Consider the following 21,464-nt stretch of genomic DNA (forward strand, 5'->3'; position numbering starts at 1 on the left):
TTTGATTTCTTTATGCTATCACCACAAAATTTGCTCCAGATACAGCTCACATATAGAAGAGAATCACCAAAAATGTCCTCCTACCTTAATTCTTTCCTGAGTTATTGCATGTCAAATAAGATATGTAAAATTTCCCTTGAGCAAACTTTTATTTTTTGTCTTTTATCAGCAGTTTCTCAGCATGAGAATGTCTAAATGTAATTAATTTTTTTTTATTTAAAAATGTAAAAAGTTTTCTTTCAAATGATACCAACCTTTTTGACTGTCCTTGCTAGAGATTTAAAGTTATGAGTCGTTATTTTTGTGCATGTCACTCAGAGAAAAAAATAAAAATGTGTACCTTTGCTCTAAATGCTGAAACTTATTTCTTCATGCAATCACCACAAAATTTGATCCAGATACAGCTCACATATAAAGGAATATCACCAAAGAATGATATTGCATGTCAAATTAGAAAGATTTTTTTTTTTTTTTTTTTTTGCTGTTTATTTGCAGTTTCTCGGCATGAGAATGTCCAAATGTATTTATTTTTATTTTTCATTTAAAAAAACTCTGAAAATGCCTTCAGGGCTTATGGGGTTAAAGAACAATAATAAGATAGTTATGGCTTTTTGATGAAGATGAAAGAACTGTCTCTAGTTTGCAATTATCTACAAGCTGTGTCTTATACAGTAGGTGTGGATTTGATATTTGGCTAAAATCTGAGGCACAAAAGTATGCAGATTGCAAAGCATCCAGGAAATAAAAGTTTCCCTTTAATCGTTCACGTCTCTGTAGGAACTGAGATTTGAGACTGGCGAGCCACAATCTGGTCTCTGTAATCAGATCTTTCATTTACTATTCACTGCATAAATAAAATAATTAAAAAAAAAAAATTATTGTAAGAATTAATTTTGAGAATGTGCTGTCTAATCTACTCAAGCCTTTTACATCATTCAGAGCAACAAAAAAAGATATGAAAGAGGAGGGAGAATGTAAAACATTCTATTTAATAATTCATATGTAATTTTATTTTCAAAGCTGCATAAACCTATAGCCTACACCTTTGAGACACTTATTTCAAAGTACAAATTGAACTTGATTTGTTTTTGCAAAAAGCAAAATTTGTGATAACATGAATTTGTGTTATTTCACTTATATTAGAGCTAATACACCCAAACTATTTAATCGCCTCAACAATGAATTTTCTTTTAAAGAAACAAATGAAATGTTTGTGAAGACTTGTAGAACCAGTCTGGCATTAGTGATGCAAGCTGTGTTAACACTTCAGGTCTGTATATGAGTGTCTGAATATCAAGACTGGATCAACTCTCACATAAGCAGCAAACAGCCAAGGTTTGTCCTTCTAGAATGAGAGTGAAGACTTCCACAACCTCCTCTCATCTTCTTTTGCGGTCACATTCTCCATCATCACTCTTATCTTTTGTCTCTGTAATTTGATGGTTATGGACCTTAAATAAAGTTGAGAGTTTCTTTTAAAGGTCTAGTTTTTAACAAACTTCAACATTGATTAGTGGTTATATTCTGGGGTCATCATCAACATGAAAAAGCTTAGAACATAAAGCATTTCTCTTCATTACAAATGCATTCACTTTATTAAAAGATTTTATTTTATAATACTACTTAATATCTCAAGAACTGAATTTTTTGTATTGAGCTCACATAAGCAATCTATTCTCTGCAATGTAATCAGATTTTTCTTTTTAGAACATGTATTAAAGGCGGCAAAAATGCATTGTTTTGTCTGCATCGTGAAACACAAATACTCAAGCCTTTAAGTCAAAGCACATTTCTAAAATAATTTATACCAGTCAGCAAAAAGAGACGCATGGAAGAAGGAAGGGAAATGTAAAACAGATTCAATAAACATTTTATTTTCAAAGCTGCATGAACCTCATTCTACACTTAAATATGCCAAGTACAAACTAACAGTTATAAAACACATGAAAGTAGAGAACAAATATATCGGAAGAAATCCAAACACATCCTACAGTCGTAGAGGATGTACACATAAAATTCCTTTGAAATGTACAAACGGATTCATTAGAGCAGGTTTAACAGTTTTTAAACAGTTTGTTGTAAAATTGTGAGCAGGTGAACTTATGGAATGCACTGTATAATGCTGGAACAGATTGCAGGTACAAGGCACTTTCCATCTAGTCACTCTCCCCATCGTCACTGATGATTCCCTGCAGGTTGCCCCAGGCTGCTCCTCTCTTGCGGCCCGTGTTTGTGTGGCTGTCCCCGCTATCTGAGTCCGAGTCCACAACACGTTTATAGGCAGACGGGGGAGGAGAGGCGTTTTGTGCTGGGGGCCATGCTGCTGCTGCTGCTCTCCTTTTGGGACGTCCTGGCGAACAAAGTGTCATCTCGTTAGGTTTAGGGCCGAACAGGGTAAAAATCACAATTTTAAAATTTCCAGGTATTCATGCACATAGGAATCATTTTCTCTTGAATTCAAATGTATCTTAAGAGATACAGTATCAAGTGTCATTACCCTGAGTGGTGATGATGTTGCTGACGTCCAGCTCAGCCAGTTCCTGTGCTTCTTCTCTCTTTAGTCGAGCTTTCTTACACTTCTCTATGGAGGGCTGACCTGGGATAGACATATTTCATGGGTAATAAAACTCTTTGTACAAAAATTCTTTGACAGAAATAGGGTCATATGAAATCAGTTTCATTTTGTCCCAAATTCTTTTTGCCATTTTGTTTTTTATTAAAGGTGCCCAAGAATGCTTTTTCACAAGATGTAATATAAGTCGAAGGTGTCCCCTGAATGTGTCTGTGAAGTTTCAGCTCAAAATACCCCATAGATTTTTTTAAATTAATTTTTTTAACTGCCTATTTTGGGGCATCATTAACTCTGCACTGATTTTTTTTCAGCGCGCCGCCCCTTTAATTCGCGTGCTCCCTGCCACACGAGCTCTCGATTATATTACAGCACATTTACAAAGTTCTCACAGCTAATATAACCCTCAAATGGATCTTTACAAGATGTTCGTCATGCATGCTGTATGCATGCTTCGAATTATGTGAGTAAAGTATTTATTTGGATGTTTATATTTGATTCTGAATGAGTTTGAGGCTATGCTCTGTGGCTAACGGCTAATGCTACACTGTTGAAGAGATTTATAAAGAATGAAGTTGTGTTTATGAATTATACAAACTGCAAGTGTTTAAAAATGAAAATAGCGACGGCTCTTGTCTCCGTGAATACAGTAAGAAACGATGGTAACGATGTGCTTTAACCACATTTAACAGTACATTAGCAACATGCTAACGAAACATTTAGAAAGACAATTTACAAATATCACTAAAAATATCATGCTATCATGGATCATGTCAGTTATTATGTTGTTCTTGCTTGCTTACCTAGTCTGATGATTCACCTGCAGTGTTGAGCACATTACTTTAAAAAAGTAATTAGTTATAGTTACTAGTTACTTCTCACAAATAGTAACGGAGTTAGTAACTGAGTTACATCATTATAAAAGTAACTAATTACCAGGGAAAGTAACTATTGCGTTACTTAAAAAAAATTAAAATATGTCAAATAACTTAATGCCCCCAATATTAAATATAAGTCTAAGAATAAATTATTCTTGAACCGACTCGTGACTCATGATCCGCTCTTTCTTATGAAGTTTCTCTGTAATGTACATAACCTGTTGGTAGCCACTAAAGAAAATGTAGTTTCATATATATGTTTAAATAGTCCTATGTTATGTTTTAAATTAATTTACTTGATTATGAAAAGTGAACACCATGAGTAAGATGCATCATAAGAAGCGCAATATATCGGGAGGCATGGAGTGGGTCAGACATGTTTTAAACACTTCATTAAGTTTTGTTTGGTAGAAAGCCTTCCTTTAAAGTGAATTTCGTTTTGTAAAAATTGTATCTTAATTTTAATCAATGTTTCATTAACCAATTGCCTGGATTTAATAAATAAAAAGCAAATATAGCAGACAACATAATCATGGCAGGCGCGGACGCGATCACTGGCGCGTGAACTGGAGCGCGTCTTACAGGCTAGAGAACCGAAACTCAGCGGCTGCTTGCCTCGCAGACAAGAGAAATATATCTATAGAAAGCTTGAAATATCTAAAAACGAAAAGAAATAGGCTACTCTGATTATGTAGCCTAATCCGAATGAAATGTACATTCTCTCTCTAGGCGCGTCCAGTATATGCGGAGATGATGAGAGTCTGCAATGTCAACTTCATCTTCGCAGCCGACACTGATTAAGACAACATTACTTTATTAATAAACAATTAAAATGTCTCCTTGCTGTTTTTTGTCATATTCATAATTATTACTTTTGCCGGTTCTTTATGGCAAGCTTTATGTGTGCGCTGGAGTGCATAGCTAGCTTATAACATAAACGTCATATTAGTTTATTCTCTCCAGTATTTAAGAAATTAAATTAATATAAATGTGATTACTAACTAATGCTTAAATGAATAACACTAGTCGACTAAAAAACTTATATTTCCGATCCAGCATGTCACAAAGGGTATTCTGGTTTGAGCTCGCGCTCAGCTCGCATGCTCACAGACACACACAGAGCATCGTTCATTATTATCAGTTTAAATTAGCCTTTTTGTGTAGGCTATGACTAAACGCAGCACACACCAGAGAAAATCTTTGCAGGTCCTGTATGGCTGAGAGAGAGGGCTACTCGGATAAAAACTGCACCAGTGAGCTCAATTATAGTAACGCGGCATTTTTTTGCCAGTAACGGTAACGGCGTTGTAACGGGAGAAAAAGTAATTCGTTTGATTACTTGTTACTGAAAAAAGTAACGGCGTTAGTAACGCCGTTTATTTATAACGCCGTTATTCCCATCACTGGCTGCCTTTGTCTAATGCCTTTCATAATGTTGGGAACATGGGCTGGTATATGCAAATATTGGGGTGTATACCCCGACTGTTACGTAACAGTCGGTGTTATGTTGAGATTCGCCTGTTCTTCGGAGGTCTTTTAAACAAATGAGATTTACATAAGAAAGAGGAAGCAATGGAGTTTGAAACTCACTGTATGTCTTTTCCATGTACTGAACTCTTGTTATTCAACTATGCCAAGGTAAATTCAATTTTTGATTCTAGGGCACCTTTAAAAATTGTTTAAATTGTAATAAAAATCATGTCTAATCAATTGAATTCATGAAACTTTCACAATTATTAACATTTTAACAATCATACGGCCTTATGAAATGTGTTTTGCATGTTTGTGTACGTGTAGTAGACAAAACTGCAAGACTCATTCACACAGAGACACGCAGACTTCATATGTAAAAGCAGTCTAATTGAGGTTTAATTGTGTGTGTGTGCTCCCCCGCGTGTCCACACATGCACACTAACCTTCCACACCCAGCTCCTCCAGCTCTTTTTTCAGCACAGCCACTTTTGCCTTTACTGATCGGCAGCCGTCTAACAGCTTCTTGTAGTTCCGTCTCACACCACAGAGGGCGATGTAGCGCTTCAGCCTGGACACAGCCTTATTCTCTTCATCCTGAAGGTGAAAAATGATTAAACTCAGTTATTATATTAATCACTATCTTAGTAATTTAATAATTTCTTAGAAATAAAAATCTAAAATTAGGTTTAATAAGGGGAATATTTTTCTGACCATTTATAAACATTTAGTGTAAAATACAAGCAAATTTAAATACATTCTCAATTTGAGCAAATCTGGCTGTTATAAATAAACATTAAATACAGAATCAGCCTTTAAAAATACACAAAATATAACACAAAATAAACACACCTCTTTGAGTGTGTTGTTAGATTACATAGCTTTCCACTGTTGTCTGCCATTTCAGTTGTTGGGAGATGTTGGAAATTTCTTTTTTTGGTATTTACAGGTTGTTGTTTTTTTTTCTCTCCATCAAAATCCATTTTGAATTAGAGAACACACTTGCCGCAGAGACAATGAATGCAGACATATGAGAGCTACAGGTCACTACTGTGTCTGTAAAGGCACTAACCATAACAAACGGTTTCGATTTTGCTAGATTTCTTGTTACAACTCGTTTCCACCACGGAATTAAAAAAATGAAAAAGGTAACTGCGACTTTCTCGCAAATGTGTGATATAAAGCCACGATTGCGAGTTATCAAGTCCATTTCCTTGAGGGAAAAAAAAAAAAAGTCAGCTCACATCTGACATTTTCTTGCAATTGTGAGGTTTATATCTCACAATTCTCACTTCTTTTGTCAGATTAAAAAAAAAAAGAGAGAGAATTGTGAGATAAAAAGTTGCAGTTACCTTTTTATTTTATTTTTTTTAATTCCCTGGCAAAAACAAGCATCCATATACTTAGCCAAGAACAGAATATTGTGAAATATGTCAAATGATAGATGACAAAATTCACTACTGGGTATTTTGTCCAACATTTTAAATATCTGGAGCATTTTGCTCCAAACCAGAAATATCGTTCAAAGGTTTGAGGTCGGTGAGACGTCTTAATGTTTCTAAAAAAAAAAAAAAAAAAAAAAAGTCTCTTATGCTCACCAAGGCTGCATTTATTTGATCAAAAATACAGTCTTAACAGTATTATATTATTATATAACAGTATATTATTACAATTATTACAGTTTATATTTGAATATATTTTAAAATGTAATGTATTACTGTGAAATTATTGAATTATTACTAATATATTAATTATTACTAATTATATGAAACATTTCTTATAATTATCAGTGTTAAAAACAGTTCTGTATTTACTGTATAAACTATATATTCTGTATAAAATGCTCAATATTTTGTGGAAAACATGAAATTTTACAAATTATACTTACACAACGTTCAAAGGAAAAGCACTTATTTGAAATAGTAAAGACATTTATAATGTTACTATGGATGCACCGAAAGAAAATTCTGGGCCGAAACCAAAAGTTCTACATGCACTTGGCAGAAATTTTTTTTTTTTAATTATAATTTTTTGTTTATTGTATTAACATTAAACTTTTTAATGAAATTCAATAATTTTAACGATACTGAACCTAAAAAATACAAGCCAATAAAATAAAATAAATTTATTGAAAATAACTTACTAAAATCGGTCAGAAAATATATTAATATTAAATATCAATAGGCCTATATTATTCTTTATTTAGTTTATGCAACAGCATCAGATTTAACAGATTTATTTTTCTGACCAATTATCCAAATAATGTATAGTCCAACAAAGCTATTATTATCAGAGCATGTGAGCAGAGCATAGCGGGGAGTGGATCGGTTAACCAGAGGGTAGCGTCATTTTACCAACGTTGCCCAGCATGGCTATGCCACCACACCATGTTACAGCACAATAGTGCTATTGCAAACAGAAACAAATATACTACTACATAGAAAACTCATGCCGGCGCATTGAGCAGACTTTGCTTTTCCGATGAGCATGAGTGGTACACAAGTGGAGCGTTTGCAGGGGCCGTGAGCAAACTGAGCAGAGCTCACTTGGACAGAGCGTAATATTGAGTGTGATGTCACACCGCGCAGTGATAACGGCTAGACCGAGAGTGAAACCTGAGAGCTGAACACTGAGGGGCGGGGCGGCATCCATTTTTCTCTTTCGACCAAAAACCGAAAATGCCATTTTCAGCCAATATTTTTCGGTGGGCGAAATTTCAGTGCATCCCTAAATGTTACAAAAGATTTCTGTCACTTTTGATTAATCTAATATAACCTTACTAAATAAAAGTATTGATTTCTTTAATGCTTATGAAAAAAATGTTCCTGACCCCAAACTTTGAAACAGTAGTTTATGTATGGCTGAATCAAAGCCATGCTGATTTTCAGAATAACAGCACTCTTGCTTGTTTGATGTTGCTTAAATATAACAGACAGTAGTGAAAAAAAAAAAAAGTTGTTTGTGTGTTATTATAACTTTTGATTTCTTAAATTCATCTTGCCTTTCCTCTGGTTGTGTTTTCCCTATCCCCACTACGTTTTTTCTTTGTCTCGCTTTTTTCCCCCTCCTTCTTGCCCTTCTCTTGTTCCTCCTCATCCTCTAGTGAGGGAAGTGAAGAGGAGTCTGAGTCCTCTGCTGCCTCCTTCTGGTTGTCCTGTCCTGAAAAAAAAAAAAGAGATTAAAGGGTTAGTTCACCCCAAAATGAAAATTCTGTTATTAATTACTCACCCTCCAAGACTTTCATCCATCTTCTGAACACAAATTAAGATCTTTTTGATGAAATCTGAGAGATGTCTGTCCGTCTATTGAATGCCTTTGCAACAACCACTTTGATGCTTCAAAAAGTTGTTATATAAAAGTGGTTTAGTTCAAATTTTCTGAAGACACTCAATCACTTTTAATGATGAATAGATTTAATTTAGGCTTTTACTCACATGTAAACACTGATCAACATGAGCAGAAGCTCAACCGAATGTGAAAAAAACCACTTGATTCAAATGGATTAGTTTTCCAATCTCTTTATGAAATTTTTGAAGCGTCAAAGTGGTAGCTGCTAAGGCAGTCAACGGAGGGACAGAAAGCTCTCAGATTTCATCAAAAATATCTTAATTTGTGTTCCGAAAATGAACAAAAGTCTTACGAGTTTGGAACGACATGAGGGCGAGTAGTGAGTTTTCATTTTTAACTAAGTAGAAAGGTTTAAACGTGCACCCTCTTTGAGCTCTGAGGGATTCTTACCATTTTTCTCGGTCTCTTTAGAGGATAAATCAGCAGCATCCTCTCTTTTATCTTTCTCCTCTTCACTGTCTCCAGGGCTTTCATTTTCAGAGTTGCTCTTGTTTTTTGTGTCTTTGTTTTTCTCCTCCTCACTTTCAGAGCTGCTCCCAAACACTTCTCTCTCCACTTCTTTCACAAAATCCCTCTCTACCTGCTTCTTTTTTCTAATCTCTTTTCTTTTGCTCTGTGTCTTCGCTTTGCTCTTCACTTTATCATCCTCAGAATCACTCGCAGACTCACTTCTGGCTGGGTTATCATTGGTTTCCTCCTCACTGTCTGAATCCTCTTTCTTTTTCTTTTCTTTTGATGGTGGTTTTTGCCTGGCCTCCTCCTCATCAGAATCCTCCATCTCCTCCTCTTCATCACTTTCTATCGTCTTCCCTTTCTTTTTCGTTTTCTTTTTCTTGTCATTGTCCTTTTCTTGTGCGTTCTGCTTGCCCCGCCTCTTATTCTGTGGTTTTCTGTTAATGTTCTTTTTCTCTTGCTCCACCTCACTGTCTTCACCCATGTCTTTATCACTTCCAGCTTCTTCCTCTTTTTGCCTTCCCTCATTCATAGCTTTCTCTATTCCAGAGTCAGGGGAATCTGGAAAAGAGAGATTATAAAGTTACTCACGCAACATCCAATGAGAAAATAAAACAAGGACAAACTCCACAAGTACTACACAGATACCTGGAGAAGACTCCCCCAGCCGTGATCTCTTCGTCTTTCCCACCATTTTATTCTCTTCATCCCCATCATCATCTTCGTTGTCATCATCCACTCTTTTCCTTTTGTTCTGGCTCTTTGACGGATTCACACTCTTAATAAGAGGCTCATCATCACTGCTGGCCTGAAAATTGAAATAGGTTTCCTTTGTTAAGCCTCAACTTCAAAATGTTACTGACAAATCACACTGTTGATGTACACCATATTATCAAACAAGCTTTTGTTCTTTTCTTCTTTTTTGCATTTTTGGAAAGTTTTAAATATAAAATATCAAATCATTTGGCAAAACATTGAGGTTGAGACTCTTAGAATAGTGACACGGTATTTTTAATTAAATCTTAAGTGCAAGCAGTGGTCTAAACTGTGTCCTTCTTCATTCCCAAAAGCATCATTAACTGACTCAAGGAAAATAAATTTCAATAACGTTTATTATGTGTATTCATTCAGATTATAGTAGAGATTAGTTCTGAACCGAGTTCTTTTTGGCGCCTTATTGGGCCTGAATAGTCTAATGCACATACTTATGTGTCAAACTTCCCATCTTTGCAAGTACCCTCATAAACACAGTCATTAATGTCTTAAGTGAAAGTAAACATTTGAGAAAGAAAGTATATATTAAGACATCTATGCATTCGATCTTAAAGGATTAGTTCATTTTAGAATAACATTTTCCTGATAATTTACTCACCCCCATGTCATCCAAGATGTTCATGTTTTCTTTCTTCAGTCAAATAAAAATTAAGGTTTTTGAAGAAAACATTCCAGGATTTTTCTCCATATAGTGGACTTCAATGGGGTACAATGGGTTGAAGGTCCATATTGCAGTTTCAGTGCAGCTTCAAAAGGCTCTATGTGATCTCAGACAAGGAATAAGGGTCTTATCTAGCGAAACGATCAGTCATTTTCTAAAAAATAAAAATGTACATGCTTTATAAACACAAATGCTCATCTTGCACTGCTCTGTGATGCTCCATGCATTACGTAATCACACTGGAAAGGTCATGCGCGACGTAGGTGGAAGTACTGCGGTAGGGCGAAAAAACTCCATCTCATTTTCTTCTCCAACTTCAAAATCTTCCGACATTGTTGTTTTACCATTTTTATGTAAAGGCCGTTTGACTTAGTCTTTGCACGTTTGCTTTGTAAACACTGGATCTGTACTACCACCTACGTCACGCCCGACCTTTCCAGCGTGATTACGTAACACATGGCACATCGCAGTGCAGTGCAAGACAAGCATTTGTGGTTAAAAAGTATAACATTTTTATTTCTTTTAGAAAACGACTGATCGTTTCGCTAGATAAGACCCTTATTCCTCGTCTAGTATCGTTTAAAGCCCTTTGAAGCTGCACTGAAACAGCCATTTGAATCTTCAATCCGTTGAGAATAATCCTGGAATGTTTTCCTCAAAAACCTTCATTTCTTTTCGACTGAAGAAAGAAAGACATGAACATCTTGGATGACATGGGGGTGAGTAAATTATCAGGAAATGTTAATTCTGAAGTGAATTAATCCTTTAAAGTGACGCCAGCATAATACACCCACTGCTCTTGACTGAATCACTTTTTGTAACTTTAATAAGAATAACATATATTTAATATTTCATTTACACAGTGAAGGCTATGCAGTGTTTTTGTACATTTAATTCCTTTATACAATTTATATAGTATATGTAGTATTTATGTAGTTCTTATTTCTAGGGCTTGTAGTTTTTCAGGTAGGTCTATTTCATTTGTGTCTTTGTTCTATTGTAGTTTCGTCCTATTGCTTGTAGTTTGTCTTCAATTTAAACTTAATTAAAAATTTCAACATCATAAAAACTTTATTTATTGCAAAAATAACTATATTGGATTATTTATTTTATCATGAAATATAATATATATATATACAATATATTATATATAAATAAATATATATTTATTTATTTAATTATATATATATATATATATATATATATATATATATATATATATATATAATGATATATACATTATATTTAATGATATATACATACATATATATATATATATATATATATATATATATATATATATATATATATATATGTTGTCATGAAATAAAATGACTCGTATTGTGATATAAGATTTTGGTCATATCGCCACCCCTATGTGTAACAATTTATTTATAGGAAAACATGCTGATGAAAAGATAAAATGCTTAGCAATGTTACAATTCATTCCTGTCCATGAAGAAATAATCTCCAATCAATTTTAACCACTTTATGAGCAAATTTCACCAATAATTACTAGTGCGCTCACTCATGTAAAACATGAACATAACATTATTCCTTTAAAAAAAATGATTTTTCGGCCAACTTCAAAGCCTTCTTCAGATGACCAGTGACCTTCAATTAGTTCAAAGACTTTTTTTAAAGTGTGTTGGAGTAAATGGGATGTTTTCTGACAGATGAATGATGGTAAGATCACATGACTTTACAGTCTCTTCCTCACCTGCATCTTCAAAAGTTCCTCCTCGACAATTTTCTTCATCAACTGTTTGTCCTTGGGGTTGAGCGACTCTCTACCCACTTTCTCCAGGTATCTCCTCCGCAAAATGCCTAAAGTCAGTGTACTTGAAAGGTGGCAGAGAAAGTGAATTAGACATGCAGATGTCATTCTGATGGACCAATAGAAATCCATGCTAAATGTCACATGACTTAACACTTTACATATTTTATGCTCAACAAAACACAAGCACACTTTGACTTAATAGTGGCTTGGACATGATGTGAAGTTTTAGAGACATTTTGTGCTGTCCATTGAACTATAGGATTTCCTTCAGGCTCTTTTACGTAAGCTGCGTCACATATCGTGTCCCTTTACCATATTTATGCGACACATCCAAATTAAAGCAATTTTTGTGATGTGATCGTCTGCATGCATGAATCCAACACTATCCACCCCTTCATATCCTCGTAACCCGTTTCTTTTTCCTTCATGTCACTCTCTAGCTATTTAGTAGCCAATGTGAGACCTTACATGCGTACACTATTTCTCAAGGAGCGAGTTCATGATTCAGCTCACACTTAGACATAACATACCGTTCTTTAATATGTAATGATGACAACCACCGTTTTTAACAGCACTTTCGACATTTCTTTCAACCCGCAATTTACCTTAGGTCCGAACACTTGTGCAGTTCTCTCACAACGAACTCTCGTATCGCGTCCTCTTCTTTGGCCATGTTTTTTTACACATTTGCGCCACTTTTTACACGACTGCGTACTGTGCGTACTAAACGCGACACCCTCCCTTGGCGCGCTTTCCTGTGCACGGCTACGTTGCTTTACGACGTCATCACGCAAAATTTCCGAGAGACGCGTTTACGTATTATTTAATATTTATAACATCATACCGATGGTCAAAACGTTTCTTATGTCCGATGAATATGTCCTTATATTCGCTTATAAATATGCAAATTAAAAATATTTTAGGTTAGAGGATTTAAACGTCTTTAAATCTCAAACAGATACTTTCATGATTTATTTGGGGTTTAATTTTTAATGTTCTTTAAATTTCAGTAATGTAATATTCGCATATTTGCCATTTTAGTACGAATACGTCATTTTGACACTCTTATTATCTGTATTTTTAAGGATAATTCTTTGGAATAATATCTTTCATTCTGACATTTTTTTAAGACAAGACCAAAATAACTTCAAAAACACAAAGAATTTTACCAAAAAGCATTTTTATTGAAAATGTTAATGGAATATTAACTCGATTTGATTAATATTCCAAGACAACATTTGGACGGTTTTCTAGATTAATTGGCAGAATTAAGGAGGTGTTTTTGGTCCAGGGACAGTGAGTGCATACATTTATGGCTTACATTTGTCAATAAAACATAGATTTATGAAGTGGTTTGTAACTTAGTGGTAACTACTGTCATCATTTCAGGAGCCATCTTTGTCTAGAAATGATTCTGAATAAAATTATAACATTGTTTAGTGCAGATGTGGCTAGAAGTATTTCAATCCTTCTAACCCATTTCTGTGTTCAATGATATCACGTTAGAAACTACTGTGATCATTTACTTTTTAAACAGTAACAATATTAGTTTTAGAAATATTGTCCATCCCAAATTTTACGTACCAATCGTGAGGCACAGTTGTGTAAAACTATTTACTTGTTAAGCTTTATTTTTGCGTTACAAAAGGATGTTTAAAACTGGACCCCCTGCTATCTATGGCTGCAACAAGCTGCGCACATTTGGTCAGTTTCTAAGAAGATCTGACAGTCCTATGCAACATGACACCTCCACCATGTACCTCTCATCACTCTCAACAACTCAAGTCAGCATACATCACAGTTTACTATTAAACACTGAAATATAAACTTTCACATGGCCCATACAAACAAATCAGAACAATAAAAAAAAAAAAAAAACTTATATCACATTGAAACTTAAAAAAGTGAAAATTCTGGACAATAAATTAACTGAATAATAAATTAAATTTAACAAAAAATGAAAAAAGGTAAATTTATCTCACAGAAAAAAACAAAACTGTGCCACACTGTGGCAACTTCAGTATTATTTCTAAACTAGCCCATAATTACCCTCAACCCTCCCATTTCAGTGCAGTATTGAAAAGTTGTCTTTCTTTTCACAACCATTCATTCTATTTTTTTTACATGCAAAACAACATCGTACCATCAACACTGTACCATCTGATTCAGTCTTTGTAAACAGTCTGCTGTCCGTGACCCCTTTCATCATGCATAATATGCCTCCGAACATGAATGCGCCTCACCCGCCTATCCCCGCCCCCTACACCCGCCCCTTCCTCCTCCGACTGGCCCACACCTGGTGACGAGACGCCCCCTGACTCCAGCAGGGCCATGCCTCCCGAACCAGAGCCTCGCCCATTTTCATAGATCAAAATGTTGAGTGTCTCCTCAAAGATACGAGCTTCTGGGAACTCAACCTATGTGAACAGATGAAAAAAAAAAAATCAAGTGAGAAAACAGACATATTTATGCACACAGACAAGAGAGTTCAATTCCCTTTTGCTCACTTTGGTCTGTTTCTTCTCAGTGGCATAAACAATAGAGGTGCAGCAGACTTCAGCAATCTTGCGTCCCTCGCCGTAGAAAGACCAGCAGCATATCTCATCTCCCAACACGTCTTTAATGAACAACACTCTGCCATTAAAGCGCAGCCCCAGCTTATCGAACAGCTCGATGTTCTTCAGAAGGTTATCATCAGAGTTGCTGAGGGAACAAAGGGTAACTTTATATAGAAAAATGCACCTCTCGCTCACATTTACATTTATGAATTTGGCAGATGCTTTGATCCAAAGCGACTTAGATTGTATTCAAGCTATACATTTTTATAATTCATGCATTCCCTGGAAATTGTTGCTAGTGCCATGCTCTACTGTTTGACATACAGGAACAGTTATGCGTTTTAAAATCATTTTGGATTTCTCTTGCTGCTTCCTACAGTCTCCAGACATAATTACAAGGTGCCATTAAGCTATATAGTTTTTTTGCTAAAAATTAAGGTGTGGGAATGACAACAATTATTCATTTAGATTCAGAATAGTGATTGACTAAGTCACATTATGGTTCATATTCTTTCTGAAATGAGAAGGTGGTTTGCTCAGAGTAAACATTGTTCTTTCTGAAATAGCTGAAGTACCTGGTATAGGAGTATTTATTGTTCCCTCTGTTATTCTGCAGTTTCACCACTGGCTGTAATGAAGAAAAGATTATTTATGAAACAAATACCATTTTTTTCTCCATACTGTATGCCCATATAAGATTTAAGGATCCAAATAAAACCTTCTAGGCCAGAATGCACGACACCAAGATTAAGACAATTGTTTTTGCATTACAAGTTTCCTGAAATGATGCAAATGATGCATTATTCAATTAAATGCACTAATTTCCATACATTTCCAGAACAGAAATCTGAACACTGGATAAAGCCAGGTTCAAAATTGTTTTATTTTGTTGGCATATCAGTTAAAGGTTTTTATTGAGGGGATTTTGGATCCTTTTTTTAAAATCACATAAATCAGAAAGTACTGTCAACAGGCAGAATCAAAATCACCATGTTTTTAGTAATAAAATTAGATATAAATCAGGCAAATGATATGAACAAACCCCTCTGTAAAAACCTTCAGAATATAGATAGGAATAAATCCAGAGAGTTTGGCGTTTTTCTGGAGTGGTGTATTCCAAAGTTTGATACTGAAGTCGAGATTTCTGGCTTACTGCATGAGACTCCTTTCATTCAAAAATGGGCTTTGAATGGGCTTTGCCACAAAATCAGAAAAGATTTTAAAATGGTAGGTATCATGCATTTGGTAACTTTGTAAATGGTTACTAGTAGGGTTGCCACCTTCAATACAGAAAAATAAGGGACGCCTGCCACAGTGGGGGCCACACCCCTCGGGGCCACGATGACCACAGTCCCGATGGCGTGCCAGTGGTGGTATATCATAACTTAAAACATATTTTCATAAAAATATTAAGATTGATACCAATGGACATTATAATAAGATATCTGCTATTGAAATCAGTGTGAACAGATGCAGTCTCTCACTATCACAGCTTAAGTGGTCATATTGAATACACAGCTATGACAATAATAAACATAGGCCAACAAAGTGTGACTGAGACCACAAAAAATAAGCTTTTGGAGGAACTTATGAGATGTGAACCATATTTTATTAACTTATTAAATTAACAGATCCATAACTTAGTAATTATAAATTAAACAAATTGTAAATTGTCATTTGTTGTGAACAAAGTTTTTGGCTAAAATATTTGTCATTGTTTGCAGTAACACCATCCAAACAGTGAAACCACACCTAAATAACTGGAAATGATATAATATCTGCAAACATTTCTTATTTAAGTAAAACACTTAACAACATTTTTATTATTGTAAGTAAATATATTTATGTATTTATTTATTCCGTTTTTATATAGTCTATTGTTAATTCTATAGTATTGAATGATGCAATTATTTAAATTGGTTAAGCATAACAAATAGTTGTTTATTTTATTCACATAGGTACTATATTTTGATTAATAAGAGATAAGAGATATATATTTAATACTTAAAGTAATGCTTATGTATCTGACTGTACAACTTAACCTTAATAAACAAATCATACCATAACATGATTAATGTACATTATTAACATTATTTCTTAATAGGCAGCATATGAAATCTAACGTTATCAATCAAAAACTTGAGGTGATAAAAAAATAAAACATTTCACTATCTGCCTCAGGAGATAACCGGCGAGGCGGCGTCCCGCCCTCCTCTGACTCTGATTGGCCGTGATTCACGGCCCGTGAACCTGAAACAAACCAATCAAACCATGATGGCAGCGAGTATTACCCAATCAGGGGCAGAATAGGACGTGTCTTCACACAATGCGGGTGGGGTGATTTGCATGGGATGCTGCATAATGTGGACCTATGTAAAATACGGGACAAATCGCGTCATTTTGGCTGTAAATACGGGACGATTCCGTATTTCACGGGACGGGTGGCAACCCTAGTTACTAGAGTTGTCAAAAGTACCGACTTCGGTACCAATGGGTACTGAAATTTTAAAAATGTGACGCTTTGAGCGCTGTTGAGCGGATTCGTACGAATTCTACGGAAACTACGTTTTTACAGCGTTGATCATTGCCAATCACAGACATATACGATGAGCCGTGAACACAATGGCCAATCAGAGGCGTTTACCAATCCACTCAACAGCGCTCAAAGCGTCACATTTTTAAAATTTCAGTACCGACCAGGTACCGAAGTCTGTACTTTTGACAACTCTAATGGTTACTGAACACAACAAACTCACGCAGAAGCATGCGCCTCATTGCTTGGAAACGTATAACAAATGATAAAAATATGTTCTAAAATCGTCTCAAAAAGTCCTCCTCCGAATGCATGGAATCTGTGTCCATCACACACCACACAATCTTCTGTGAAATCAGCCAACTCCAACTGCCCATAATCTGCAGACTGGCGCTGACATTTAGCAACAAGCATCGACTCCTCCAGAGTGCAAATCTGTGCAAAAGCTGCATAGTGTATTCCAGCCCAAAGAAATATCCTTTTTCAAGTGTTGTTTTGGTCAGAAGGGGAAGTAAATATTAAAATTCTGTTATCTCACCTTCCTACATGTTGCTATCATTTTCTGTTCCTCTTTGGCTGAAGTGATCATAGGAATGTGACAACCCCTGCAGACATCTCTGCGTTTCTGCATCAACATCAAAAAAGCCATTAGCAAGTTTGATTCAAAGAAGCATTTAATTTCTATGCAGACATATCCTTCTTTAGAAGAACACTTAAGGGACAGAAACCCAAGACTAGTGGATCCTCTAACCTGTAATGTGGTGAGGCAATGCTGAACAAGACCCTGGAGCCTGTAGTACTGCGCCTCTTTCAACACTTCCTCCAGCTCCCGTGTGCTCTCCGGCAAAGGAACTGTCCCGTCCCGCAGGAAGTTCAGCACCAGGGAAAAGTGTCTCCCACATCTGTCTAGCACCACCCAGCCTTAAAAGATGAGTGAACACACATTATATTATATACACATCTGTTCTAGTTTCAGCATCTACAAAGGGTTTTTTTTTAAAGAAATTAATACATTTATTCAGCAAAGATGCATTAAATTGATAAAAAGTGATAGTAAAGACATTTATAATATTACTAAATGAGCAAAAGGGCGATAACTATAAAGATAACAATAAAGATATAGTTCTAAAAATAAAAAAGAATAGTAGAGTCCACATCACAACTATAATAATATTGGCACAGAGATTCTGGCGGACGACTGTACGCATACTGCGCAAGTCGACTTGGGCGGAAGAGCAACCTTTGACCCGACACAATGACACAAAACAAATCACCGGTCACAAATTAGAAGTCTAAAACAAGAAATTTTAAAGAGAAATGTCGGAGGATTTCGATATAAGATTAGAGGAGCTTAAATTTGTTGCACAGCCCTATTTGTTTGAACCGTGAGAGACACCTAAGCTTACGATACTCCTACATCCTGCGTCATACATCGCTTCAGGGGTTACTCATTTGGCACAAGTCGACTTGCGCAGTATGCGCACGGTTGTCCGCCGGAAGCTAGATATTTATTAATCCTCTGGAGCTGTATGGATTACTTTGATTATGGATAGATGCATTTTTATATATATATATATATATATATATATATTTTAAATATATCACCGATTGTGTTCATCTGAAAGAAGATAGTCATATACACCTAGGATGGCTTGAGGGTGAGTAAATGAGTACAACAACACATTCTCATGCTTTTTCCTTACCCTCAGAGTCTATGGTGACCTCCGTGCTCCCATCACAAATACTCCTGAGCAGACTGTCCTCCTTGCTGAGCGTCTGGACGGTGGTGTAGTGGAGAGTTCCCCCCACATTGAGCTTCACATACTTACTGCCCGCCAGGCTCCTGTCGGCCTTTCCTTCCCCAACATGGCTGGAGGACGATGAGGCAGAACCGGACACAGTCACCACATTCCCACCAGATGAACCAGATGCCTCAGCAGACATCAGGGGAGTAGAAATCAAATACTGCTTATTCACTGCCTAAAAATATAAAGCGCACAAATACAGAGCAGGCAGAATTTCAGTCTGGTTGTTATGAGATGTTACGGTGTCATTCTGAAACTATGCGGTAAAGGAATAGTTCACCCAAACTTGAATACTTCACAATTGCTTATTCACCCTCATGTCGTTCCAAACCTGTATGATTTTCTTTCTTCTATGGAACAGTTTCTAAAGAATATTCTCATTTCCATTCACTTAATGAAATTGAATGAGGACTGCACCAAAATTACAAAGCAGCACAAATGTGACCCACATGAATCATGTACTATATTCCAAGACCTCTAAAAACATGCAGTAGCTTTGTGTGAGGAACAGACCGAAATTTAGGACATTATTGATTAAAAATCTGCCCTAGCTCTCTTTGGCATGTTCACAAGAGTTCATGAAAGAATGTCCGATTTCTGAACAAACTGACCATTTCAGTCAGACTTCAGTCAGTAAATTAGTTGATCTAGTTCACAAAACTGGTCTGAATGCTTTGTTGACAAATCGGACTGATCATTCAGCACTGGAGGGCACATTTTTCCCTGAATAGCATCTGTTCATATGATTTCAAAATGAACAAATGGAACTGGGATGCAGCACACAAGTGGATATGGATACTTTAATAATGATTTTTAACATTTCGGAGCTTGACAGCCCAAGACCCAGTCCTTCACTGGATGCAAGTGAGTAAATTTGAATGTTATTTACTTAAAAAGTAAATTATGTCAGCATAATCTTTTTTGGCTGAACTATTCATTTAAAAAGAAACAGCAGGACATCAAAGCGATCTCTGGTGATTGCTCACACAATTTCACAGATGTACAAAAGACATAAAACTTTATGAGGGCAAAATAAACCAATAAATGTTGATACATCTTCAGAGGTATGCATGAACAAGGTGACATTACACCATGAATGTGCACACCTCATGTGACAACCACTGAAACAATTTCAAAGCACAACAACAAACAAAAAACATCCATAAATCAGAAGAAATACAATATTTGATACATTAAGCAATGTAAGCATTTAGCATCAGTCAAAGAGCATCTCACTGCGGAGTCCCTACAAACTCAAAAATGAGTGAATAACACCCATTTAGCAACAGTCTGGAGGGTTGTGATTGTGAATATCTGTCCACTCCACTGGGGAGGCCACAGATGTGTTTCTGTACTGATATATCAGAGGAAATGGACAGAATTAGGTCAACACATTCAGTAAGATCTTAACTCCAAGCTGAGAGATCTCGCTAATCCTCGTCTAGACCACACCAAATTTGTTTCCCACCAGTCATTTAACGAATTGACAACTAGCAGTTCAAGTGTTTCACACATTTAAAATCTGTAGAGTGAGTGTGATGTATGTGTCTTATATTGATAAGCTTATTAGCCCTTGAGCTAGCTCCTGATGACATTAGTGTGGCTGTCAACGAGCGAAACACTCACCGAGCTGGATCCCCGCGATGAGGTGCACAAAATATAACCTAATCGCTACGGACTGTTACATCTATAACAGTAAACCTGCCATTATTTTTCAACAAATCATAATTTCCTCTGTTGTCTCGCAGCTCACTTGTCTTCCTCTTTCTTGCTTGTTGTGGGTTGACAATGGCTGCTCAACCTCGCGATGAGTGTCTTTCGTTGACTGATTGGTCCGAATGAATGTCCGTCAAGCGAGTTAGTCCCGCCCCCTGTTACGGCCTAGTACGTGAAATGATTTGAAGACAAGCTGTGTCTGAATTCAGTCAGTCATGGGGCTGTTTTATTAGGTCAATGCTTTATTCTGTAACACAGAATGTATTTTAAGTTTTAAAACCTTTTTGCTTTTGTGTCTTGGGAACGTGGAATATGTAAATGAGTGTAATTTGTGTGGAGTATGCAGCTATAACAGCTTCCACTCTTCTTTCTGTGGGGATTTTTTTGCCCATTAATCATTTTTGAGGTCAGGCACTGATGTTGGATGAGAAGGCCGAGCTCGCAATCTCCATTCTTGTTCAATGGTGTTTGATGGGGTTGATTATCAGGGCTGTGTGGGCCAGTCAAGTTCTTCCACACTAAATTCATCCAACCATGTCTTTATGCTTTGTGTACTAGGGCAGTGTTTCTCAACCAGGGGTCCATGGACCCCTAGTGGTCCTTGACATAATGCCAGGGGTCCTTATAAAATATCTGAATATGATTTTTGTATATTTTGACATTTGACATGTTCCCATAAAAGAAGATAATATATGTAATATATAACTGACTATATGAATATAGGACAAGTCAACTAACGTAATAGTAAATTACACTCAATTGCATTTGTTCGTCTCAATGACATTAATGATACCAATGAGCCAATTTTATTCTGGGGTCCTTGAGGATGGTTCCAAAGATGATGGGGGTCCAGTACTCAAAAAAGGTTGAGATTCACTGTACTAGGGCACAGTCATGATGGAAGAGAAAAGGGCCTTCG

General features: G+C 36.1%; 2 protein-coding genes across 2 annotated transcripts; both read right to left on the minus strand.

Moving 5' to 3' along the window:
• Positions 1 to 1,854: 1,854 nt before the first annotated feature.
• hirip3 (HIRA interacting protein 3) lies at positions 1,855 to 12,701 on the minus strand. Its single transcript, XM_048208184.1, has 8 exons — positions 12,539 to 12,701; positions 11,874 to 11,994; positions 9,367 to 9,526; positions 8,656 to 9,279; positions 7,919 to 8,076; positions 5,364 to 5,514; positions 2,498 to 2,596; positions 1,855 to 2,350 (listed from the first exon to the last, which is right to left on the minus strand). Exons 1-8 carry the CDS (start codon positions 12,604 to 12,606, stop codon positions 2,157 to 2,159), a joined length of 1,575 nt encoding a protein of 524 aa, XP_048064141.1. The 5' UTR covers positions 12,607 to 12,701; the 3' UTR covers positions 1,855 to 2,156.
• A 395-nt stretch (positions 12,702 to 13,096) lies between these two features.
• Positions 13,097 to 20,637, minus strand: kctd13 (potassium channel tetramerization domain containing 13). The gene is made up of 7 exons (XM_048208198.1): positions 20,456 to 20,637; positions 18,728 to 19,004; positions 17,776 to 17,945; positions 17,563 to 17,649; positions 15,067 to 15,119; positions 14,441 to 14,636; positions 13,097 to 14,350 (listed from the first exon to the last, which is right to left on the minus strand). Exons 2-7 carry the CDS (start codon positions 18,966 to 18,968, stop codon positions 14,099 to 14,101), a joined length of 999 nt encoding a protein of 332 aa, XP_048064155.1. The 5' UTR covers positions 18,969 to 19,004; positions 20,456 to 20,637; the 3' UTR covers positions 13,097 to 14,098.
• Positions 20,638 to 21,464: the final 827 nt, after the last annotated feature.

Source organism: Megalobrama amblycephala, linkage group LG1, assembly GCF_018812025.1.
Source record: "Megalobrama amblycephala isolate DHTTF-2021 linkage group LG1, ASM1881202v1, whole genome shotgun sequence".
In the NCBI taxonomy this organism is placed as follows: Eukaryota; Metazoa; Chordata; class Actinopteri; order Cypriniformes; family Xenocyprididae; genus Megalobrama; species Megalobrama amblycephala.

Coding starts and splice junctions, on each gene's coding strand:
- hirip3 (XM_048208184.1), bottom strand. CDS start 12,606: ATGGCCAAAGAAGAGGACGCGATACGAGAGTTCGTTGTGAGAGAACTG. Junction 11,995..12,538: donor CACAAGTGTTCGGACCTAAG/GTAAATTGCGGG, acceptor CCACCTTTCAAG/TACACTGACTTTAGGCATTT. Junction 2,597..5,363: donor GGAGGAGCTGGGTGTGGAAG/GTTAGTGTGCAT, acceptor TGTCTATCCCAG/GTCAGCCCTCCATAGAGAAG.
- kctd13 (XM_048208198.1), bottom strand. CDS start 18,968: ATGTCTGCTGAGGCATCTGGTTCATCTGGTGGGAATGTGGTGACTGTG. Junction 15,120..17,562: donor TGATAGCAACATGTAGGAAG/GTGAGATAACAG, acceptor TCTTCATTACAG/CCAGTGGTGAAACTGCAGAA. Junction 14,637..15,066: donor AATAAATACTCCTATACCAG/GTACTTCAGCTA, acceptor TTGTTCCCTCAG/CAACTCTGATGATAACCTTC.